At 42.5% G+C, this 22,929-nt stretch overlaps 2 protein-coding genes across 21 annotated transcripts in view; both read left to right on the plus strand.

The window, feature by feature from the left end:
* ITPK1 (inositol-tetrakisphosphate 1-kinase) overlaps nt 1–22,929 on the plus strand; it is a 163,631-nt gene that overhangs the window by 111,164 nt on the left and 29,538 nt on the right. Inside the window, exon 1 of one of the 20 annotated variants that reach the window (XM_075151225.1) lies at nt 8,926–9,092. The exons of the other annotated variants lie outside the window; for them this stretch is intronic. Coding sequence (XP_075007326.1) covers nt 9,023–9,092 — 70 coding nt within the window. The 5' untranslated portion in view covers nt 8,926–9,022. Of the gene's footprint in view, nt 1–8,925; nt 9,093–22,929 lie in introns of those variants that run through there. 20 annotated transcript variants of the gene reach the window in all.
* Nucleotides 1–22,929, plus strand: part of NDUFB1 (NADH:ubiquinone oxidoreductase subunit B1) — a 449,978-nt gene that overhangs the window by 3,104 nt on the left and 423,945 nt on the right. The gene's annotated exons all lie outside the window — the stretch shown is intronic.

Raw genomic sequence — 22,929 nt, forward strand, 5'->3', positions numbered from 1 at the left:
GGTCCTTTTCCGCCACTCTTCCCTAAGGCTGCAGTGTTGCATGGGGTTATTGTGACCCAAGTGCAGGACCTGGCACTTGGCGTTGTCAAACCTCATACAGTTGGCCTCAGCCCATCGATCCAGCCTGTCCAGGTCCCCCTGCAGAGCCTTCCTACCCTCCAGCAGATCAACACTCCCGCCCAACTTGGTGTCGTCTGCAAACTGACTGAGGGTGCACTTGATCCCATTGTCCAAATCATTGATAAAGATATCAAACAGAGCTGGCCCCAATACTGAGCTCTGGGGAACACCACTTATGACTGGCCGCCACCTGGATTTAACTCCATCACCATTCTTCGGGCTTGTCCAGCCAACCAGTTTTTTACCCAGCAAAGAGTATGCCTGTCCAAGCCATGAGCAGGCAGTTTCTTCAGGAGAATGCTGTGGGAAACAGTGTCAAAGGCTTTACTAAAGTCCAGGTAGACAACGTCGACAGCCTTTCCCTCATCCACTAAGCAGGTCACCTTGTGATAGAAGATCAGGTTAGTCAAGCAGGACCTGCCTGTCATAGCCCATGCTGACTGGGCCTGATCACCTGGTTGTCCTGTACGTGTCGTGTGACGGCACTCAAGATGATCTGCTCCATAACCTTCCCCGGCACTGAGGTCAGACTGACAGGTCTGTAGTTTCTCAGATCCTCCTTCCAGCCCTTCTTGTAGATGGGCATCACCTTTGCTAACCTCCAGTCAACTGGGACCTCCCCGGTTAGCCAGGACTGTTGATAAATGATGGAAAGCGCCTTTGTGAGGACTTCTGCCAGCTCCCTCAGTACCCTTGGGTGGATCCCATCCAGCCCCATAGACTTGTGTGTGTAGCAAGTCACTAACCATTTCCCCTTGGATTATGGGGGCTTCATTCTGCTCCCCGTCCCTGTCTTCCAGCTGGCAGGTGGCTCAAGAGACTGGATACTTAAACAGTTGAGAATCCCTTCTAATTTCAAGTCCAAATTGATTCACAGTCAGATTTACCCACAAAAAGCAGTACCATCTTTTAACAACACAGATTTCTGTCTGCATTGGCCGTTTCACCTTTTACTGGAGCCCTGAACCTTGGCACAAGCAAAACCCACCTAATATTGAGACAGAGCTGGGATTCAAAGCGTAATAGGCTGCATGAGAATCACAGCTAGATATGCACATACTTCTCTCAATCTGGTGGTACTTGTCTTATCTTTACTATTTATATCTTTGATTTACCACAAGGATTTTATCTTAAGAAAAAAAGACAGTCATAGTTCTCTATCTAATCCTAAAATCACATTTTTTTTTTTCCTTCTGTTTTAGGAATAGTAAAGACTCTTTAAACAAAATGTATCTCCCAAATGTAAATATACCCAACTTTAGGTACATTTTTAACCATGTAAGTTAGTGAATTGCATCAGATCGTAAGTGTTTGGTTAGTTGCAGTGAAAGTAAAAGCCTGCCTGGAACTGAAGAGTAAAACAAATGCATTTCATATTGAATTTAATGTGTCTCCTCATATGTAGCTGGTTTTGATCCGTTTTCCTTCTGCGTTCTCATGCAGTCTTTATTTTTCTTCTTATTTTGTCCAAGAGAATTTCTTTTAATAACTTTCCATACTTGGTTAGCCTTTATAGGAAAATTCATTTTTCCTTTTGTAAAGGTAGATCCACATGCACTGAATGTTTGTTCAGGCTTATAGGGAAGTTTGTTTTCTTTGAAACCTAAATGTAAGTAGGCTTCCTTTCCTTTTTTTTTTTGACTTTAAAAAAACTAACTGATTTTTTCAAAATGTTTTCTGGTTTGTGTTCTGGTGATGTGATTTTTTCTGCTGTGTACACCATGTACTGCAACTTCTAAAGACTAAAGTGTTGATGTGTGGTTTTAGTGGCTGTAGGGCACATAGTATTAATCTAGGAACTGCACCATCATTATCTCCATTAGAGCAAGGGTATTGTGTCAGGAAGGTAGAGAGAGAGATTTGAAGTTGTTAAAGACAAACCTGTAGAAGAACTCCACTGACTTGGGGCTTGAAAGGCTTGATCCTGTTCCAAGCCTTTCAGGTGGTGTCTGGGTGGGTGTTAATCTCTCCACCCCCTTGTTTCTTCATTTCACACCTTCATCAGTCCTCTTTGTTTGGTTTGAAACTTCTCCAAAGGAGACACTACGGCTTATCGTGTGTTTTGCACAGTTCTCAAAATACTCGCCTTCTAATGCTACTGTAATACAAATGATCCTATGGTGTTAGGGGAAAACAGTAAGGCTTCCATGGTGTCCACATAGCTTTTAGTTGTAACTGTAAGCAGAGGAAATATTTTGAAACAGCATTTAGTGAAAACTGAATTCTGAGCTATGACCTGGTTTCTTTAAACATTCAGGTTTTGTCATTATTTTGAAGCCTGGAGTATCTGATGCTAAAAATACACTGTGCTGAGCTTCCCATGTGTAGGTAGTTATATAAATCTTGCCATAAATAATACATGCTCACTCGATCATTATAGAAATGTCTTGACATGCAGTTCATAAGGGATTTGCTCAGGGCAAACCAAAATTGGGTAGAAAAACACAGATTAGAACGAGAGTTCCTAGACCTATTTAGATCCTGCTTTTATAGCATCATTTCAATCATTTCATGGCTTAGTTTGTCATTTCTCCAATATTTAGACAAATCTGAAGAGGGCTAAGGAGAATCCTTAATTCTTCAGTCAGCTGTGAAATGTGAAGGGCTGGTATTGCACCTTTACAGCTGCACGCCTTAAAAAGGTTTAAGCTAAATATCTTAATAGTCTATCATTGTGCCATGAGCATAAGCATAGAGTTGAATGCTTCAGTCCTTTACAGTTTGGATTTCACAGCCATTTTGTAGAAATCCTTGAGATTATAAAACTGAGTAGTATAAAAGTCCCGGTTGTTGTGTAGTTATTGGGAGAAGGCGTATTTTATAACTGTGAGGGAAGAATGCATAGATGAACTGTTGGTATGTGAGGCAGAGTTCTTCAGGCTGGCAAGACCTGTGCTGTAGTCAGTCTCCTGAATCCAGGTGTCTTGACTAAACCAAAAAAAACCCCACAATTCTCTTTCTGGTCTGAAATACTCTGGTCAAAGAAAAGTCCAAGTGCACTTGAGCTTAAAAAAAAAAACAAAGAAAAGAAAAAAAATTGGTGCTGAAGGGAGTGGTTATCTGGACAGTGGGCAGTTATGAAAAATAACTCCTAGGATATCACATATAACTTGCAGGGATCAGTATAGCAAAGCACAGATGCAAAGATAGTGTAGATGCAAGTTTGTGCTAAGCAAACTGAAGTGAAATCGTTGAGATGGGAGGGAGCGGTGCAGCTGAGCTCTGAAAGAGTGTAAGTAGCAAGCATATGACAAAGTCGTACTGAGATCTCAGGATTGATTTAATTAGGAAGCGAATGTTTTGACTTAACTCTCAGAAATGAGCCATCCCTATTTGCATGAATCCTAGTTTTGCGTTAGGTTCTTCTGTCAAGTGATGAATGTCATTGGTGCCCAGTCCACCAGTCCCTCAGCCCGATCGATCGCTTTCATCTCTCTGAGTTTATTCCTGCACACCCTGCTTCAAGTTGAAAAATAAGATTGTAAAATCATTGTACTGGGAACTGCTGTGAATTTTGTTTCTGCAAAGAACAAAACTACAACTTGTTAGACCTATTACTAACAGCCAAACTCCGCAGAAGCTAATTCAGACCTTAAAATAAACCTCGAGAGTCAAGAAAATCACAGTGCACAGAACAGCAAGGCAGGAATGCTCATACAGCTCTGGAGGAATTAGACCTGTCTCCCATGAAGGGTGGTGGGGTTTTTGGTGCCCAGCTCCTGCTGTCCCCAGACAGGCCAGCCTGGCTGCTCCCTGGGAGGCTCTTCCTGCAGAGCCTTCATTATGCTAGAGCACTGGAGTGGGAAGGAACATGTATTGATTTTAAGAAGCAGAGGGATTGCAGTGTTCATTTTAAAAGTACGCCATTTTCTTTGCATGTCCCAGACCTCATTTCTGTGCAACGCATGAGGTGAGAATTGTGGTGTGTAGCTCTGCTTTGAGTTACCCCTGGTCTGGGTGCAGTAGGGGTAGTTTGTTGTGTTACAAAACGCAAATAGAAGATGAATGGAATTACTCAGGGCATCCTGGTTTGTCTCCAGCACTTCTCATCCAGCTGATTTGATTCTAACTAACATTTGTGGGTCAGATCTGCGAGTTCACTGCCTTTTGATGTAGAATGATGTTGTGGAAGAATTTCAGTTTTCTGACCTTTTGTTGTTCTTCTGTCATTTCTCTGTCTTCCCTTTTTCATTCCGACTACATGATCTATTAATGTAAGATTGAGCAGGGATCCTTTCTGGGAGGATACTCAATCTGTTTCCCTGAAAAAGGAGGCAGGGAACATGAGCGAGAGAAGGCAGATCCAGAGGAATAGGAAATTCAGACTGTGTAATGGAGTTGCATTAATAATCATGAGAATAAATTGCTAGTCCTTGCACTGGTTTTTGAAAGGGATATTGCAAAAGAAGTCAGTAATTAAAATTTAAGCAGTTTTGGTTTTTTGTGAAGCTATTTAAAACCTAATTATTCAACAAATTATTTGATAAACTTAATGCCAGTTATTACAAAGTAGTGAGAGAACAGATATTCAAATGTCAGAATTTTCATGTCAGGGCATGACCATGGACTTTTAGGAGAACAAACAGTGAAAAAGATTTAAAAAAAAAAAAAATTAATCTGTTTCTCTGTCCATATCAAATAACATGCTAAAAGAGGATTCTAAGAGCAAATGAAGCCGTTTTTTATTGTTTATCCTCAGTTCCAGGTATCACCAGTGCTGGAAGCAGCTCTTCTCATACTGCCGCTGTCTTCTCACCCTAGTGAGAAGAAAAACATGATTAGAGAACATCTGTTCTGGTTCAGTGGATGCAAGCATCAAACAAGGTTATTTTTAAGAGAACCTGAGGCCACCTAATTCTAGGCTGTACACATGTACAAGACTCTAGCATGAATTCCACTGGAGAGTGCTTATTCTTAGGAAAAAAACAGACAAAATGTTCCAATACGTGAGTGCAGATGCCTTACCTGCATGTTAAATCTGGGTGCAGAGCTTGACAGACACTGTTTGTCTTCTAGGTGTCTGGAAATGTGTGCACTTCTCTCCCTTCCCATTTTATTAACACATAGTTGTGTCAGGGCCCCCACTGGGGAGGATGTCTGACCTGCTCAGTATTTGCCAGTTTAAAATATTATAAGTTTATTCCACAACGAGCTTGAATTGCTGGCAATAGCCACTTTTTCCACCAAGCTGGGGAAGGAAAAGTAAGTGCAGTTTATGTTCTCTTAATGAAAGCTCTCTCTATAAAGATGGGTATACTGGTGACAGTGGGATTGCTTCTCTAAGCTCTTGTGAACACTGGCCACTTGAGCGACATCCACGCTACATGCTATGGTCATACGCACATGAGGTCTTCCAACTGAACATCCCCTGTGCCCCATCCCAATATGTCCCATTGCTGTAGTCACCTGTCTGCATGGGATGTGGCCCGAGGCCGTGTAGTTCCAGGGCACCATATAACTTTTTCAGTTGCTCTCCTCAATGAGGAAGTGTGTTTATAGAAGGATCGAGAGGATTGTAGCACAAACCTTGACAGACTAACAGTGTTTAGTAAAATTTTAGGGTTAGTTTTAATTTGCATCTTAACAGGAAGTTTATGAAGTAGCTGGAGTGAAAGTGGGGTCCCAGATCTAACCCATGCCTGAATTAAAGTACCTCCAAACCTAGCCACACATTCCTGTGCTCAGATCATCTGGGTTAAGACTATAATCTGAGTTAACTACACAATATGCATGTGTCCTCCCATACCAGCAGTAGATCTGTACTTGGTAGCACTGTATTATGCACAGGGTCTAATGCCTAGTCTTTTGATTTTCAGTCATTCAGACAGTGATGTTTGTCTCACCATTGCAGAATACTTCTGGCAAGCAAGAACAATGAGAAGAGATACTATTTAGGCTTCAGATCCCAATGTCCCCAAAAGTAGCCAAAACCTAAAACAGTGGGTTTTTTTCCCGTCCTCATCTGTCAACATCTCCAAAATTGTAGTGTCCTGTTCTTGTCTCTAGAGCCCTTCTCTATTCAATTTGCATCAAGCCAAGTAAAAAACTCAAGTGTTCTATGTGACATAAAGGGTGCAAGAGACCTGGTGGTACCCCTGGCTACCTGTCTTCCTCCGTCGTCTTCTGCTTTCTCAGTGTTAAATTAAGGCCAGTGTCAGTGCTGGGCTTTGTTGACTGGTGACAGAAGAGGGGTTATGGAATTTCAGTACAGGTTGTCATTCAAGCAATATAAAACATGTTTAATAAAAAGAGCCTTGGGGATCAAGCGTGAAGAAATTTGCACAATGAAACACTTTTCTTACCTTCACTGTCCACCCTAACTCACTCTCCTCTTTTCTGCTTCACCAGCTAATCTCCAAAGTACTTGTGGGCTTTCAAGTTTGATCAGATTGCAAGGAGCAGCCTCTTGGAAGAAGGGATCAGAGAAAGGTTAACACTGCTGGGAACTTGGTGTTTGCCATTTCAGTGGTGTGATTTAGCTTTCTCCTTTATACTGATTGTCATTAGAGTTAAATAAATGTCATGGCTTTTAAAAACAGTCCAGAAGAGAGACACTGCTTTGTAGTTTGAAACAAAACATATCTTTAGGCTGGGCAACATATCCAGACTTGAGATAGCATGGTAATTAAAATTAATGATAATTTAATGTAATGGTCCTTATCCTGTAGGAAGACTTGTTTGTACAAAATGAAGTATTACATATGCTAAAGTCAGAGTTTGATGTAGGGGAGGAAAAGTCCATGGGCTGGCGATATGTCACCAAATGTAGTTCAAATAGGCCAGACTCTATATTTGTTTTTTAATTAAGCTTAATATATGTGTCTGTGAAGAGCTGCAGCTAAACTTTGGTAGACTGAGTTGACCAGAGGACTGCTGTTCCTAAAATAGGATTTATTTGTTATTTTTCTATTGCATTTACCATTTGAGACATCTCTAGCTGATGGCTGGATAAGATAATATTGGGACGGGTCTGCCATTTGTCACAAGGCTTCCTGAAGTGTCTTTTGCCAGTGCTGACCTTTATGGTACAGAACAACGGTGCCCTTACTGAAGGGTTTTCCATAATGGAAAAATGCCCATTGACCAAATTCTCACCGTCATCCTGCGGATGTCTTTCCTGAGAACCAACACCTCTGATGTAATTGCTAATGCAGGTGATATTACCAAGATCAGAGACATCTGTTTGCTTTGATTTTCAGTCTTATAACGTCCTGAAATACTACACTCGGCTGTAGCAGGTGAAGCCTAAAGCAGCAGTAGTCCTCTCTGTTCTCTGTGCAGAGCGTGCTGTGTGTCGCGTTGCAGGGGGCAGGTTATTTCTGTGTTACGGTTGCATCTAGCCATGAGCATTGTGTGGTGCAGGAGAAACATACTTTTCTTCCAGGCTGTATCTTTTTCCCAGTAATGGAGTAGCTCTCATTGCCAGGCATGTGTTAGCTCAGAATCATAGCAGCCTCTGAATTTATAGCTTTTTTCCAAGGTAAAAGGAAGAAGATGGGCTATGGAAGGGAGTTACGCAGATCTAGTTCCTTTCACGCTGCAGTGGACTAGGGATGCCTGTGTAATCAGCTGAGCGCATCTCCTCTGGGAGGGGGGACAGCGAGAGCATTGTATGGGGTTTCTCTAGGATTCAAAACCAGCATCTGAGCAGCTTTCTGAGCTTTTCAAGCTGACCCCCAAACCAGACACATCTACTGCTACAAAGCAAATAAAAAAAAAAAACCAACCCAATCCAGCTGCAAAATCTGATTCTTGATTTAAAGTTAACCTAAAGTTAAAGCTTATTTCCAGCTATATGTTATTGCCTGTGTTCTTAATTGGAACTGATGAGCAGAACCTGTGTAGTACGGCATTTTTTATGTTAAATGAGGCAAGTGGGTTTTTTGGGGGGTGGGGTGTATGTGGTGTATTTGGTCAGTGAGGGGTGTTAAGCAAACTGATTCCCTGCAGGCATCACACTTGAACACTGTTCCCTGCCTACCTACATAGTAGTCTCTGAAAATTCATGTCTAGACACAGTTGTGGATGAAAGTCAGAGTCTGACCAGCACTACCAAATTCTGAGTTGGGCCTGCAGCGCTTTTTTGGAGCAGGAATCTTCTCCCTCCTTCTGAACACAAGGGTGGGAGGATTTACAGCCTGAGTTAACTGCATAGGTATTACAGAATATCTCTTTGATGATGGCCTCTGAGTAGTTTTCTAAATCACACGAAAGGAATGTGGTATGTTTAATGCTCTGTAACTGCGTACGCGCAGCTTCTTATCTTCATTATAATGCTGCTGAAATGCGTTCCCTTCTGAACTAAGAAAATTTAAGTAAAGAGCTAACTTTTAAGTATTTCGTCATCTTTTTAGAGCAGTTTCTAGTTCTTAATAAGTAGGCTTGTTTCTTTAGTGCACTTTAATATGAGAGGTAGGGACTTTGTGTAGGAGACTGTGTTCAAAATCTGACCTGCATCTACGAGCATAGTATTCTCTTGCATTTCTCCAACTTCTTCCAACCAAATATCTTGTTTTCTTTCAGAAAGTGACTGTATCTACCCCTTACAAGGGCTACATAATAACCTGGTACATTGAAACACAACCTAAGTAGCCTGAAGTCCTAAAGCAAGCTTAGAGAAGTGTGATTTTTTTTTTTTTCTCCGAGTCTTGTGCAATAAATACAAGATCATCTGGTTGCCTGTGCTGTTAAGAGTCTCTGCTAAAGACTCAGCATAAGTCTTTGCAGGCAAAATCAAAATCAGTTTCTGCTGACAGAAACTTGCATTGTGTTACTAAAATGCTTCACTAGAGCAGCCAGACCCTTTCTTTTCCATCCCCAGTACAGTAGCTTCACTGGCAAAGGATTTGATTGGAATGAAATCAGAACTCAAAACTTCTTGAAGCAGCAATGGGGGAGCACAATGGAGGCCTCTGTGAATCAGGAGCAGTATGCTGATGATGAATGGGAACAGCAATGCGTTGTTTCTTCTGGTAAATATGAAAGTAGTAGGTGGTAAGCTTGGAAAAAAAAAACATTTTCACTATCCTATACTGCATAGCTAAACAAGGAAACTCAGTGCCACAGGATGTTGTGAATGCCAATTTGTGTGTGTTCGAAAAAGCAGTTAGATTGATGGTAGAAAAACTTATTGAGAACGGATAAACCCTTTACTTCCCTGAAGAAGTCCCTAAATGGCTGTTGCAATGGGGTATGACGTGGACAATGTCATTGTAAGCTTTCTGTGGTTCTACACTCTTCCCTAGACATCTGCCATTAGCCTTTGTCTTTGCTGATATGCCCTGTTATGATCAGGCATCATCCTTATGCTGGAAAAAACCCCAAAAGCAGCACAAATGAGCAAGGGATGCTGAAAATCTCCCTGGCAAAGACAAGGAGAAAAGGAAGTGGGGAACCTAAAGGAAAAGTAAAATACAGAGAAACAAAGTGAATACTAGGGAACAGTTTCCACGGGAGTGTGTGAACACGTACCCCATCACTACAAATACACATCTGAGTTTCCATCCTTTGGAAACATCACTTGGCTCTGCAAACCTGGAGTGCAAAGGATGAGCCTCATCCTGTGGAGCAAAAACGCCTTCCTGATCCCCATTAGATGAATCTTTTTGGTCTCTTAGAGATTCTACCCTTCTCTTGTGGACTAGAATAAGCCTAAGGGCATAAGGAAAACCAGAAACCGATAAGCTGGTTCACATGGTATGTTTAAGTCCTGTCCCCTCTCATTCCTTCTATTGGTTGTACTGTAGTCAGATGGGTATTGAAATAAAAAGCCAGGTGACATCTTTCCAGTCTCCTCTGATGAGTATCTGGAATGAAATGCATCTGAAGTTATTTTAAAGATGTTGGTGCCGGTGCCTGCAGGTTGTACCTGCTGGCTGAGGTGGGATGCTCGTGCCAAGGAGTGGCTTTTGGGACACTCCTGGGCTGTGTTCTCCTGGAACTGAAAATTCTGAGATTTGGCTGACTGCAGTTTAACCCTGGATTTTGGCAGCTTTATGTAAGGCAGAATATCATGACTAGACTCATGCTGCAGAATATAAGTGCTTTTGAAATGGGATGCAAAGGTTAAAAATAAAATTGAATTAAAATCCCTTGGGTATTTTTTGAGGGAAACTGAAGTGAAATGAGGACAGAGCCATGCAGAAGTGATCATGACTTGTAATAAATGAAAATCCTTTAAAAATCTTAAGTTGGTTCTTAGAAAGATACATTATTAAATGTGGGCTCTGAGAGTTCGCTGGGATTTCCTGCTTAGTAGGATAAAAAGAAAGGGGAGAGGAAAGGGTGGTAATTTCATTCGTAACTAACTCTCAAACTCTTGCAAGTAAAGAAACAGTAGTTGCCCAGTTGGCAATGATGTGTTTGCAATGCTACATTTTTCATTGTACTACAGGAACTTCTATCCTACTATTTGCCTTTCATACAGAAAATTAATTTCTTCTCGTCTGAGATAGACTTGCAAAGTATTTATAGGGGAAGAGCTATAAAAGTACACCCATATTGTGGAAAATAACATGAGTGTATTGGCTAGCTGGCAGGGATATATTTATAGAATATTCCCTTACTCGGGCAGACTTAAGAAACGGGCATTCAGGACAGAGTATTCATCTCGATAACAGACCGATAACTATTGTCAAAATGAACATAATTACTGTTTCATGGTATACAGAGCAGGGGTCATCCTGCAGATTTAAAAACAAATTCAAATAAGCATCTAGCTCAGCCTCATGGGGGAAGAGTATGAATCGAATAAAGCACATAGTGTAGAAGAGTTACAGTTTCAAAAGATGCTGAGATATCATCTGTGTGCCCTGAGCATGCCTTGGCTTAGACATGTCTTCTGCTTTGTTTTAGCCAGCAGAAGCCATGGCAGTGCCGTCCTCCTCAGGATCTCACTTTGTTTGCCTTCAGTGGCCATGAGGTTGCATCTGTCTAGGAAGCAGCCTACCTCTGCCTTCCTTTGCAGTGGGTTTCAGTCCTGACACCACAGGACGATCAAGACCCTGGCTCCTCCAGTGAGGTGGTTGCATTGGTTTCCCACTGGTTGTTCTGGCAGCACATCCACACGCTAATTGCTGTACTGTCATGGATAGCTTATGGTTGAAGTAAGTGTGAATATCGCAAGTGTCCTGTCCTCCCCTGAACTGTGGGTGGGTGCCTGCCTTCTTCCCCAGCCTCACACCAGAAAAATGCAGGTGAACGACGAGGGCTTGTTGGGAAGGAAGGGGCCTTTCTGGTTTTGTGGTTTCCTCATCGGTCAGTCTTGGAGCTAATACTTAACTTCCGTGAGTCTGCTGGAGTGTAAAGCCTGTGTCCTTGTGCCCTAAACAGGGCTAACAGAAGGAAATGAAAGAGTTTAGTGCTACAGGGTGCATTTAGTTGGTGCAGCCCCAGAAGTCCAGTAATGACTCTATTAAGTGCTCTGAACCAAGATCATGTCCTCAATCTCTCATTTAGAAGGAATAGCAGGGGATGAGTCCTGTTAAACTTTGTCTCCTCACTGTTCATAACTGCCTGTTCCTACTTGGAAGCCTGAACTTTTGCTCTCAGATGAACAAAGTACATAGGATGCCTCCCTCCTCTGTGTAGTGGTATGAAAGTGGTCTGCAAAATCAAGTAGCAGTAGTGACAGATTTTTGCATGAGCGAGGTAGGCTTACTGCCGCGTCTTCTTTGCTGGTACCCTGTTGTCTTGGTTGTGGCTCCCTGGCACTTTCAAAAGCTGTGATAGCTTAACCACCGTCAGGATTGCAGTGTCCTTTGCACATTACCCAAGGTGCGATCATCTTTTTTTCACAAGAAACATGGCATGGTCTCTGCTTCCCCTTTCAGTAAAGCACCAAATCTCCTGACGGTTTCCTACCTTTGTACTCTACTATATGCTGTGCAGACAATTCCTAAGGAACCTAAAGAGACTTATTAAACGCTTGGTGGAGAAGCTTGGAATTTGATGTTACATGCCTGAAGACTGGAAGCTATTGGCACCTGCTGTGATTCTCCAGTTCTGAGCACAGATTTCCGCCCCCCTCCGCCCCCCCCCCCCCCCATTTTTTCAGTTCAACTGGACAATGGATTCCTCTTCCTGTGGAGACATTGCAAGGAGTGCTAAGGGCATTTCCTCCTCTTGTTCTGCTAAAACTAAGGGGGTTCCCGAGGACAAGTGTGTTGTCAGACTTGGTACATTCCTGCCTGTTTTCAGGTCCTCTCACTCCTGGTACGTTTTCAGAAACAAAATATCGCCCCTACTGTTGGAGTGAGAATCCCCCTTTGTAACTGGCAGCATGTTGTATTTTGGCATGGGATGAATGAGTTTCTGGAATTGTCTGTACAAGTCTCGTATGTCTAACTACAGCATTTGGCTGCTGCAGTCGGTGCATAAATGTGACTAATAGTCAGACTTACTGGAACAAAACAAACGCTGGTACTGCCCAGGTTGATGTCCTGGTAGGGTGCTAACACGTCCTTGTTTGGCATACACAGCATTTCTTCCTGAGTGCTTTCCCCTTCCTGCTGAGCTGAATTCAGCAGCACTGAGAAGCAGCAGCATCATCCTTCTCCACATTGTATCTCAGAGAGAAGCTGCTGAGGTCAGGTTTTGAAGGCTGTTCCCCATGAGACAGAAGGTACATCATACATCGCTCCTGCTTTTTAGCACAGTGTTGAATTTTACAGCACCCTGTCTGCAGTGGCCTAATGTCTTCTGTTGCCCTTTTCTCTGGTAACGTGAAGAAATTACCCAGAAAAACTGTATGTACGCTGCTTTGCTGCTTAACATGTGGCACTCAGGTTTCTGCTAATGAATCGCACCAGTGCTGGCCTCAGGGAAGAGGAAGGAAAGCTAAAATGTTCTTGTCAGGGCAAATCCATGGTCTCAGAAGTCCTGTGTTTGCATAATCTCATCTTCTCCAAATATGAGTTCAAGTCGGGAAGAGCAGCCTCCCCGCCCCAGAGAACTGGTGTGTTTGTACAGCACGTGTCCTGCTTGTTTCTGAAGTGCTTTGAGTGCTGACGTGCAAATCCTTGTGTTTGAGAGGCTCTACAGAACTGAGCACGTTTGGATACCTGCACAGTGCTGGTGGCACAGTTAAAATTACATGAAATCATCCGTGGGCACAAAGGCCAAAAAAGCAATCTCTAGTAATCACAACAATACAAGAACATAAAGTTAAAACCAAACAAATGGACAAGGATTTGAGATTCCAAACACATGAGGAAATCTCATATAAAGCTTGAGCTCTGTGTCTGTGTTATGTATCTTTGCAAATCCTAACATTATTTAGGATCACGTTCTGCATTCTTAGAATAAACTAAAATGCTCATACTTGATGTGCTGGTCATAGTTTTACAAACTTTTCCACTGCACTTTTTTGCTTCAATATTTGTTTCCTTTCTCTGTATTTAAATGCCTCAACAAATGTCGTTCAGCTGTTGCATTGCGAGTGGTTGGTGACTCGGGACAGACCCAGGAACTGGTAAGTTCTTGGTTCAGGTGGAGTCAGGCACAAAAGATGAGGTTTTTCACCCCTGTCTGCAGGTGGTCTCCTGGAGAGTCCTTCTAGGGTTTTGTCTCTTGTTTTCACTGTCTGTAAAATGGAGTGGTGACGAGCACTGCCTTTGTAAAAAGGGAACAGTCTCCAAATGAGTGCTGTATGAGAGTTAGGAGAATTGCCGGTACATCCCGAGTTGGAGCTTGCTGCTGAAACCTATCGTTGCTTTGGTCAGTTCACTTCCCTGACAGTAAAATGAAACCCCCATTGGATAGCCCAGGGATACTGTAAGAATCTTTGATTCATGTGAAAATTTGTGTATTTGAAAAAGTTTGTATAAATGAAATGTACATCAGTGACAGAAGCCTGGATTTTCTATGAGCATTCTTTCTTCTGCATTTTAGCTAGTTGAAAAATTTAATCCTAGTATTTACTCTGTGGTTTTTTTTAATTGTGGCAAATACAAGCTAATTCTTTTCATCTACTAGGAAGCAGATCAGTAAAGTTTTGCCTGAAAGTCATGACCGCATGTCTCAGAAATCTACCAATTGCCCTTGAAGTATTTCGCTTTCCCAGACCTACGGATACGTTCCTCATTTTGGAAATGCTATGTCTCTGAATGTCTTCTGTCGCTCTGACTTTGTTACAGCATTTTCAGTCTGTCAAAAAGAAAATGAGTACCCAGATTCCCGAAGCCTGGAAAAAGGTCATTAAATAGATCAGACGAAAAGGAAATAGCATGTCTACTAAATCAAAGATGTTTTATACAAACCATGATGGGTCATGCTGAGAGCTGTCTAGCTTGTTGAGCTTAGCAATGTTTTTCTCCTTGAAAATTAGCCAAGAATTTAGCTCTTTCCATAACTTTCTAATCCACCTACACAGCAGAGTTCAGATCCTACAACTGGTATGGTATGAACGCAGCATTCTTCTGACTGGGTAGTCTTTAATGCTTCTTTGATTACAACATAATTAAGAACAGAGTTTAGCCTGTGATTTTACTTATCCTGTTAGTAACTTTTAAATTCTTTTGTGCAGAACAATTCGTATGTAGAACATAGGATTTCGACATATCTTTGCAGCATTGTCACCCACCAAAAAGTGGGTTGGAAGATAGTCAGCAGGTGCAAATGAAGTACTCTAAGTCTTTGCAGCTATTTACTTCTCAAAGAAGTGCATTTCTTGAAGACATTGGATGTTCCTTTTCCTTTGGGAAAGGATCTGGTGAAAACTGGGAATTGACACTGAACAGAAGGGGGACTTTCCTCTTCACTGATCAGATACTCTGAGCCACAAAGAATGGTGGTGTTTTCTAAATGAATGTGTCTGTGCGGCTCAAGACATCTTCCAGAGGGTCCGTCTCTCAGTCACTGTTATGTTTCCTGTCACTAGCTGTTGTGAAAGGGGAAACCCTTGTTATTTCATTACAAACTCATAGGGCTCCCAGCCCCCTTAGTGTTGAGTAGCTAAGGAGTGGATATGATACAGTCTGGCCTTCTAGGAGACTGCGTCCCCTGTATTTCTTGGCGTAGGTGCAGTACGTCTAGGGAATTGTGGACCGTTGACCAGGAGTTTGAAGGGCTTCCTACACAGCTCCCTGCATCCACTCAGCGCCCGTTGTCTTAATGATCCAGTCTGCAGCTATGCTGTAGCTCAGTTTTCTTCAGTTCCTTCATGATATTTGAGGCTTCTTCCTCTTGAGGTATTACTTGGCTTTTTCATAAATACTTCATTGAGAAGACTTGTAAATGTAAGACATTTCTTTACAACTTGAAATTTGTTAGGTAGATTAACGAGGAGAGATGTAAAAGGGATCCAGCCACCCAGGGAAAGGAAAAAAGTGATTTGTATAAGTTTGAGTTTTGGCAAAGGGGGCTTGAGGAAGGACCCGGTTTTAGAAATGTCACAGAAGGAGTTTATCCTTGAGAAAGCTTTTGGCAAGATGGCAGTGTAGGTGGGAAGGGGAAGATCAGGGATGGTGACAGGGCTAAGTCATCAGTTAGAAGAGCAAGTGGGACTCTGGGGTGGACAAAAAGAACAACCACCAATGTGTGAGAAGACCTTGGGGCAGTGCTTTAACTAAAGGACCTCCGGGATGAGAGGGCCTAGACAGTGAATGTTTTGCTGCATTCATAAAGGGGAGGGGATAAAGAAGAGATAAATGAAGAAGTGGCCATTATATGTAGAAAGCATAGCAATTTCTAGAATGTCTTAATTTTTAGGGAAAGCACCTCCCATGCACCTTAAATCCTGACTAATTAGTTTTTAGGCATCACAGAGATAGCTGTTTTATCAAGTCTTAAATGGATAAACCAATGGAAAAAAAAAAGAATTATACCTCAGTACATTTGGTCCTGATGTCAGCAGATGGGAACTACTTGCAGAGGCCAGTACAACTCCTCCAGCTCAATGCAGTACAAAGAGATACACAGTAAAAAGATTCCCCTCACTGTGTGAATCCATACCGATCAGTTAGGCAAGAGTAGGAGGTGTAATCCAGGGCTAATATGTTGTTACAAGCAAAAGATTCAATAAGCAGCAGCAAGACTGTGCTGAGGAGCCCAATATGAAACTAGAGACATACCTACAGGCAGGTGGACCAGGCTAATATTTGTACTCCATTTTAAACAAGAAAAATTATACTAGTAAGTTTATTTGGGAGCTAATCTTTGCCAAAGTGGAGAATATGATTCAGGAGACTATTTGTCCTGGCCAGCGTTGCTAGATATAAACTGAGGAAATCAGCCGCAAGCTCTCTGTCCTTCCTGGGCTTTCGTTCAGGGCGTTTCTGCATGCGGACATCTCCTCCACCCTTGCTGTTGTGCCTCTTTGACAGAAGATGGTAGCAGGTTAATGAATTAGGAGTCAGTGTAGTAACTGAAGCCAGAAAATTACATGTATTTCTTTGGGTATTCAGACTACACAGGTCAGCATTGTTTCCTGCAAGACAGGAATGCACATTTTGGGAAAACAGGAGGATTACTTTGCAACAGTTCTTGTGAAGGTAATTGTCTGGCGGCAAAGGGCAGTTCGTTGCACCTGACACTATGTAGCTAAAAGTTGCGTGTGTATTCAGTACTAGGAGTCTGCGTTTCTCTGCAATCAGTGGGCAGAGATAGGTATGTCCAGAAGTGATTAATCTTAAACTATTGAATGTATAAGGTAAATCACCGTCCAAATGTGCCTGTTTCCGCTGACTACAGTGGTACGCAGACAGCTCGCATAGGCAAGTTCACTGGAGTTAGGTGAAATGAATTCCCCCTTCCGTCACGGTTATCCGTTGGCACATGGCTTCTGGGAGCTCACAGCCACACTCAGGAGGCTGCTGTCAAGAGGCGCCTGGCTCCTGGTGCTGCCATGTGTGCTGGCAATTCGGTCAGGGACTCCGCTCTGGTGGAGTTGTCCTTCCTCCCGCTGCCTTTTTATTACCATCTCCCTCCTGCCCAACTGTTATCGGAGGAGATCAAATGCTGGACTTGTTACTTTGAAGCATTGAGGTTTTCAGGGAATAAGAGGCTTCTGGCTGCTGCTTGACATGTCCAGCATCAAACCAGGGACTCAGGCATCGATTGCACCAAAGATGGTGCCAAAGACGGGACCTCACAGCACAAGAGAAAATAGAAATAGAAACCACTTTGTTCTGGATACTGGTAGAGGGCTGCCATCTTAGCAGGTGACATCTGCAGAAATACCAAGCTTGGACACATGCCCCTTCCAACTCAGCGGCCACCGCCCTTTCTTCATGGTGCCAGCCAGAGTCCTGGTGCACAGGATTTCCTCCTTGCAGCACATCAGCAGTGTGGAAATAGTGTCAGCTCCCTAAAACAACACAGCTTCGGGGTAGTAGGCAAGGAATGCTGGTCCTTGCCTCTCAATAGCTTCTCACAGGTGTTGCACAGTGTTTTGATCCTGTGGGATCTGATGTGGGAATGTTGTTCCCTGCAATATGTACCCAGAGTGTTTTGTAGTTGTTTAAGAAGAAAAATGTACAGGGCTGTCTGAAGACTTTTTAACGGAAGAAACTAATCCAATGTAAACAAAGTGGTGTGTGTGCATTCCTTTGCTGTAGTTGTACTAACATAATTATAACAGAAAAACATACACTGATAAAGCTTTCCCACATAGATAGATTTTTGCTTTTTTTCTTTCTGGTGTTTAAAATACATGTAGCTTGTTTGTCTCAGAACTTATTTCTTCTCGTTGGTTTTGGAGTGGGCCCTATCCACCCCACTGTGGAAGAATCATCAAATCACACTGTAATGGGCAGCAGCCTTGGTTGGTGTGCCGTACTCCAGTTCAGCCATCGCAAAGAAGTGCAGAGTAGAATCCTTCAAGGCCAGAATCAGTGTCTCACAGTTACATTCTTCCAAAGTGTTTCAGGATTGTCTACAGGTCTTAAGATCTTCGTTTGAAAATAAAAAATGTTGCTTAATAAAAAAGCTGTTCATTTGGTGTTGTTCCTTCCGCACCACAAAGTGCAAGCTCTGAACCTTGAGCAGTGTAAAAGTCCCCCATGTGTTAGAGAAGTTTGCTAACCTGTGCAAAGGCAGTGTTAGGGCAGGGCATTACCTTTTTGTTTCCCACATGTTAAATGTAAACTTGGGACCGATGATCATTTGCATATGTTGTTTAGTTGATATTTAAGTCTCTGCTTAGGTTTCTCTATCCTTGCTTAAACATATATTTGTTTCAGACTAAACAGTTATTTCCACTGTTGTTATTGAAATACCATGCTCTTATGTTTCATCCCTAGGGCAGTAAGAAGTGCATTGCTATTGTATAGTTGTGTTCTGGGAAGCTGCTTTACATAATGAAACTCAAATGAAACCAACCATCACCAAGTCTCTGGAAAATCCTTTTGACCTCACAGCACAGAGGTGGACCCACAACATAGCTGACTGGAGATGCTCAGCCACAGGGCTTGCTGTCAGCCTGCTCAGCGGTGCAGCAGCAGCAATATGCCTCTCCTATTCAGTGTTATCCCAAGATCTTGCTGTGTTTTATAGATCTGCATGTAATCTCTTGCACTTCACTTTGTGTTCACATACATGTGAGTTGGTAAAGTAATAAAAGGCAGGTAGTTATTCACGTTTCCCCTGTCGTTGGTGGCATGGTTTGGAACAGGAGCTGAAAGCCCTGTTCCTCCCTGGCTCAAGCTGGGGCACAGCTGCTGCGGGAGTCTTGCTGTACTACGGAGGCTTGATCTGGGTATCGGCTGATACTGTAAGAGCCCCTTCCAGCATGTCCCTGAAATGGCTCTTTACTTCGGAGGGAGTTTTGTCACTACTTCTCACTCCCTGTGGGCTGCTGCTTTGCCTCTGACCCAGCATGTATAGATTGGAAGTGGTATTTACTGAAAGCGTGGGACATGTATTGTGTAGTGTCTCCCAGGATTTAGCTTCCAAAAGCTCATTAAACTGATCTGGTTAAGGGCCATCAACCCTCTTAGTTTAGAGCTACAAAGAGCTTTGGTGGGCTCTACTCTTCTGGGTACTCTAACATCTGCAAATGAACTCTGTCATGCCCCATCCCTGGAAGTGTCCAAGGCCAGGTTGGATAGGGCTTTGAGCAACGTGGTCTAGTGGAAGGTGTCCCTGCCCATGGCAGGGGGGTTGGAACTAGATGATCTTTAAGGTCCCTTCCAACCCAAACCATTCGATGATTGTAAGAAAAAGCTGCCTGTGTCATGTCTGTCGTTATGCCTCCTGCCATAAATATATTCACTGGTGTTTTTCTTTTTTTTTTTGGACAATATACTCTGTGTAAGACACGGAGAGACTGATTCTTCAACCGAGAGGAAGTAAATTAGTAGAGTTACATGCAAATAAAATCAGTAAGGAGTTCAGCACTGGGCCTTCAAGGCTCACCTTAGATTCCTGGGTCCCACTGCATGGAGCAAACTGGTGCTCTGATGTGAATTTCTCATGTGCATCAGCTGGTTATGAGGAACCTTGGTGCTACATTATCTGTTCAAGCACATGAGGGCCCTGGTGCTCACAGCTTTCCTTCAAGCTCCAACACCTAGTGTATGACAATATATTTGCACCAAATCTGGTGCTCCCTGGCCATTTTCAAGCTGTGTGTGTTTGTACAGGGAAGTGCAGACCACTATCTGTTGCTTTCACCATCTAGGCCAGGGGGATGCAAACCAGCATCCTACTGGCTCTTGTCCTGGAGGTGTGTAGTTTGCAGATGGCAATTCAGCTTGGAAATTGTTTTGTACTGGTCTTAAGTAGTTAGCTCAGTGTTTGGGAGAGGAAACATGAAATAAGCTGCAATTTGGACCATTAGATATCTTTTGTATTTCAGAGGGAGGAGTTCATATTTGGACACTGGCTCTTGGTTCTGAGACTCATTTATCATTCTGTGTACTAGGATAGTCCATGTTGGTAAGAGTACTAAAATCGGAGACTTCTGTTGCTTCAGAATGGCAATTCTAACTATCACCTCCTGTATCCAACATATATGGGTAAGCATATGAAACAGCAGATACAAATTACTTTTTAGAGGCGGTGGAGTTGGCTTTAATCAGGGTTCAGGTATTCGCACTGAACCTGACGTCTGCATTTTAATACAGAGCAGACACACAGAGCAGATTTTGCATTGTCTCTCTTCTGGAAATGCCTTTGGGGTTTCACAGATATCAATACTTTCAATGCCAGGGTTCCGAGTAGAACGTTACTGGGGTAAAAATGCAGATAAAGTTTTCTTTCAGCTTGCCAAACAATCCCTTTCATTTTTTTCCTTGATGAGGAAAATGGCTTTCATTCTTCCTGTGAGGTTGGAAACACTCCAGCCTGTGGAAATGATTCCCCAAGTTTTGGTACAGATTGAGTGCTCTAAGGAATAAATGTTACCGTTTCAACAAAAGCCGTTCTAGCAGGTTTTCTCCACCCTTCGTCATTACTTGTCAGAGAGTTTTGCCTAACTTTCTTCTTTATACAGAGTCTAAGAAGCACCAGAAGGTTTATTTCCTTCTCCTGGAAAGTTGGTCCATTTGCCTCCTTTTTCTGTGGTCAGGCATGCCAGAGTGCCTCCTTAAAAGCCTTTGCATGTGATGCTACTGAGAAACTTGAAAAACAGTGGAGGAGGATGAGTTGAAGTTGGAGGATGAATTGAAGTCTCTTGGGTAATTCTGTCAAACTGCAGGAAATAGGCTTTAGTTTTTGTGTACAGTAAGTGTATAAACATAGCCAAAATGCTGCATTTTTCAAACACCTACAGTCATGTGTTTTAATAATTGGGTGGGCAAGGGGAGGAGTTGTGCTTGTTTTTTTAAATTCAACTGCAAAGCTTCCTGTCCCTTGCATTTGCAAGGTGGTGGGTAACTGCTCCTACCTACTGAAAAATGAGGCTGTTTGATGATGAACACTCATCTTCCAGCCTTTACTCTGTCTCCTGAATGAGATAATCTTTCACCTCTTAACTTGTTAAATTTCCGTGAGCTCGCTTATTGGGCTGTGTCAATGAATGTGTTTCACCACAGGTCTGTTTTAACTGGAGGCATGTCTGTAGCTGTACTCCTCTACTGCCAGGTACCCATGAGGGTCCAGGAGTAAGCTGAATGCTTGTCTGCAAAACCTGCCTCTTTGAACTAAAGCACCCAAGAGATGATGTGAATTCCCTTTTTGGGAATCAGAAAAGAGCATCCTGCTCGCTGAGGAAAGTGGGCATAAGATGAAAGTCTAGATCTAAAAGGTAAGGGAGGATCCTGTACAGACCGTAGCTTTGTGAAATGGTTGTCTCAAGAAAAGTTCAGCTGGGGGAAAAAACTCCATCAGGTTGGCTTTACTTTGACTTTCGCCTTTATTTCTTCTTTATCTTTTATTGTTTCTCTCCAATCTAAGCTGAATTAATAATGTTCAAAAACCATAATTAGCACTCCTAAATTGCATGGAAATGGTGAGTTCATGAGAATATTTTGAATAGTTTTTTGTTTATATTCAATTGTGAGATTTCCTCACTCGCTGCTCAGATGCTTCAAGATCACTACCTTATTAGAATTGAAGACTGTTGCTCTGCAGATGTTCCATTTAACATAGATATTCAGTGCACAATTCCTTGTATGGAAGGGTAAGGTTAAAACTGTGCCCTCAAAGCTGAGTCTGCTCTGCCCTCTTGTGTCTTTGGAATGTGCTGCCAAATGGTCCCCAAATACAGCTGCTTTATCATGAGAACTGGAATTTTCCCCCCACAGACTTAAAAGTAAGATGCAAACACATGGGTATTCAGTTATGGGTTGATTTTTCAGTGATGAGTACAGATCGACATAGGTTTGAACTAAATCTGTTCTGTCAGTATTCCTCATGCACACACCATGTCTGAGGGGAAGGGAAGACAACTTGAGAGTATTTTTAATACACCTCACAAGTGTGAAGTGCTAGAATAAACCTGATTGAAGACTCTGTAAAGTTATGGTTTTTATGAATAAAGATGTGGGGTTTATGAAGGAAGCTTCAACTGAAAAATTATCTACTAGAGGAAGGAGTGAGGAAGGAGTACTTCCAGGTGATAGAGACTGGGCTGCTCTGAAGTTATGGGTTGGCTTAGCTTGGCTGACTCCTTGATGTTCCAGCTTTTGACCTTAGCAGAAGTGACAGTCCAAAGCTATGATAAGTTTACAGTGATTAAAGGGATTCTGAAGGGAAAAAAAACCCAGTCATGTAGTGATTTAAATTAAGATACCTTCAAGATAAGGTTCAGCTGCATGCTAAAAAAAGAACCTGCCAACTTCTCTGTGTGGTTGGTTGTTTTTTTTGTTGAAAATTAGCTTAGGAGGCAGGGGTGAGCTGGAAGTTCAGATTTCCTCCCCTTATTGGATTAGGAGAAAAAGATGTTGCCCTCGTTGTGCATCCTCTCTATCCCCCCAGGAGCAGAGTGGAGCAGTGCAAGCTGGTGGAAGCTACAGTGAAGCACAGTTTACTGAAAATATATTTATTTTTAAAGAGGCTTAAGCATTTTCAAATTACAGACTGTTCTATTAAAAAGTGGCTTTTCTCAACAAAGTAGGAAGTTTAGAGTTTGATATGGTCTGCTGTAAATCTTTCAGATAGCTTAAGGCTTAACATTTGCTCCATGAACATTGGATGATGACTGACCTGAACCAGTCCTGCTTTTGACACAGATGTTTTTCTCCTTATCTTAATGGGTGTTTATGGCAGAGATCAGCACTTCTCAGGAGCAGCTCTGTCGTTTCTCTGCATAGAGCATTGTGTGATATGGAGGTCGTGCACCCTGTTTCTTCAGAAATAATCCTGGTAGCCTTTCCAGCCACAGAGAGCAACTTGGGCACAAGCTGTGCGCCATTTGTAATTGCTAAGCAG

Source organism: Calonectris borealis, chromosome 5 (genome assembly GCF_964195595.1).
Source record: "Calonectris borealis chromosome 5, bCalBor7.hap1.2, whole genome shotgun sequence".
NCBI classification, from domain to species: domain Eukaryota; kingdom Metazoa; phylum Chordata; class Aves; order Procellariiformes; family Procellariidae; genus Calonectris; species Calonectris borealis.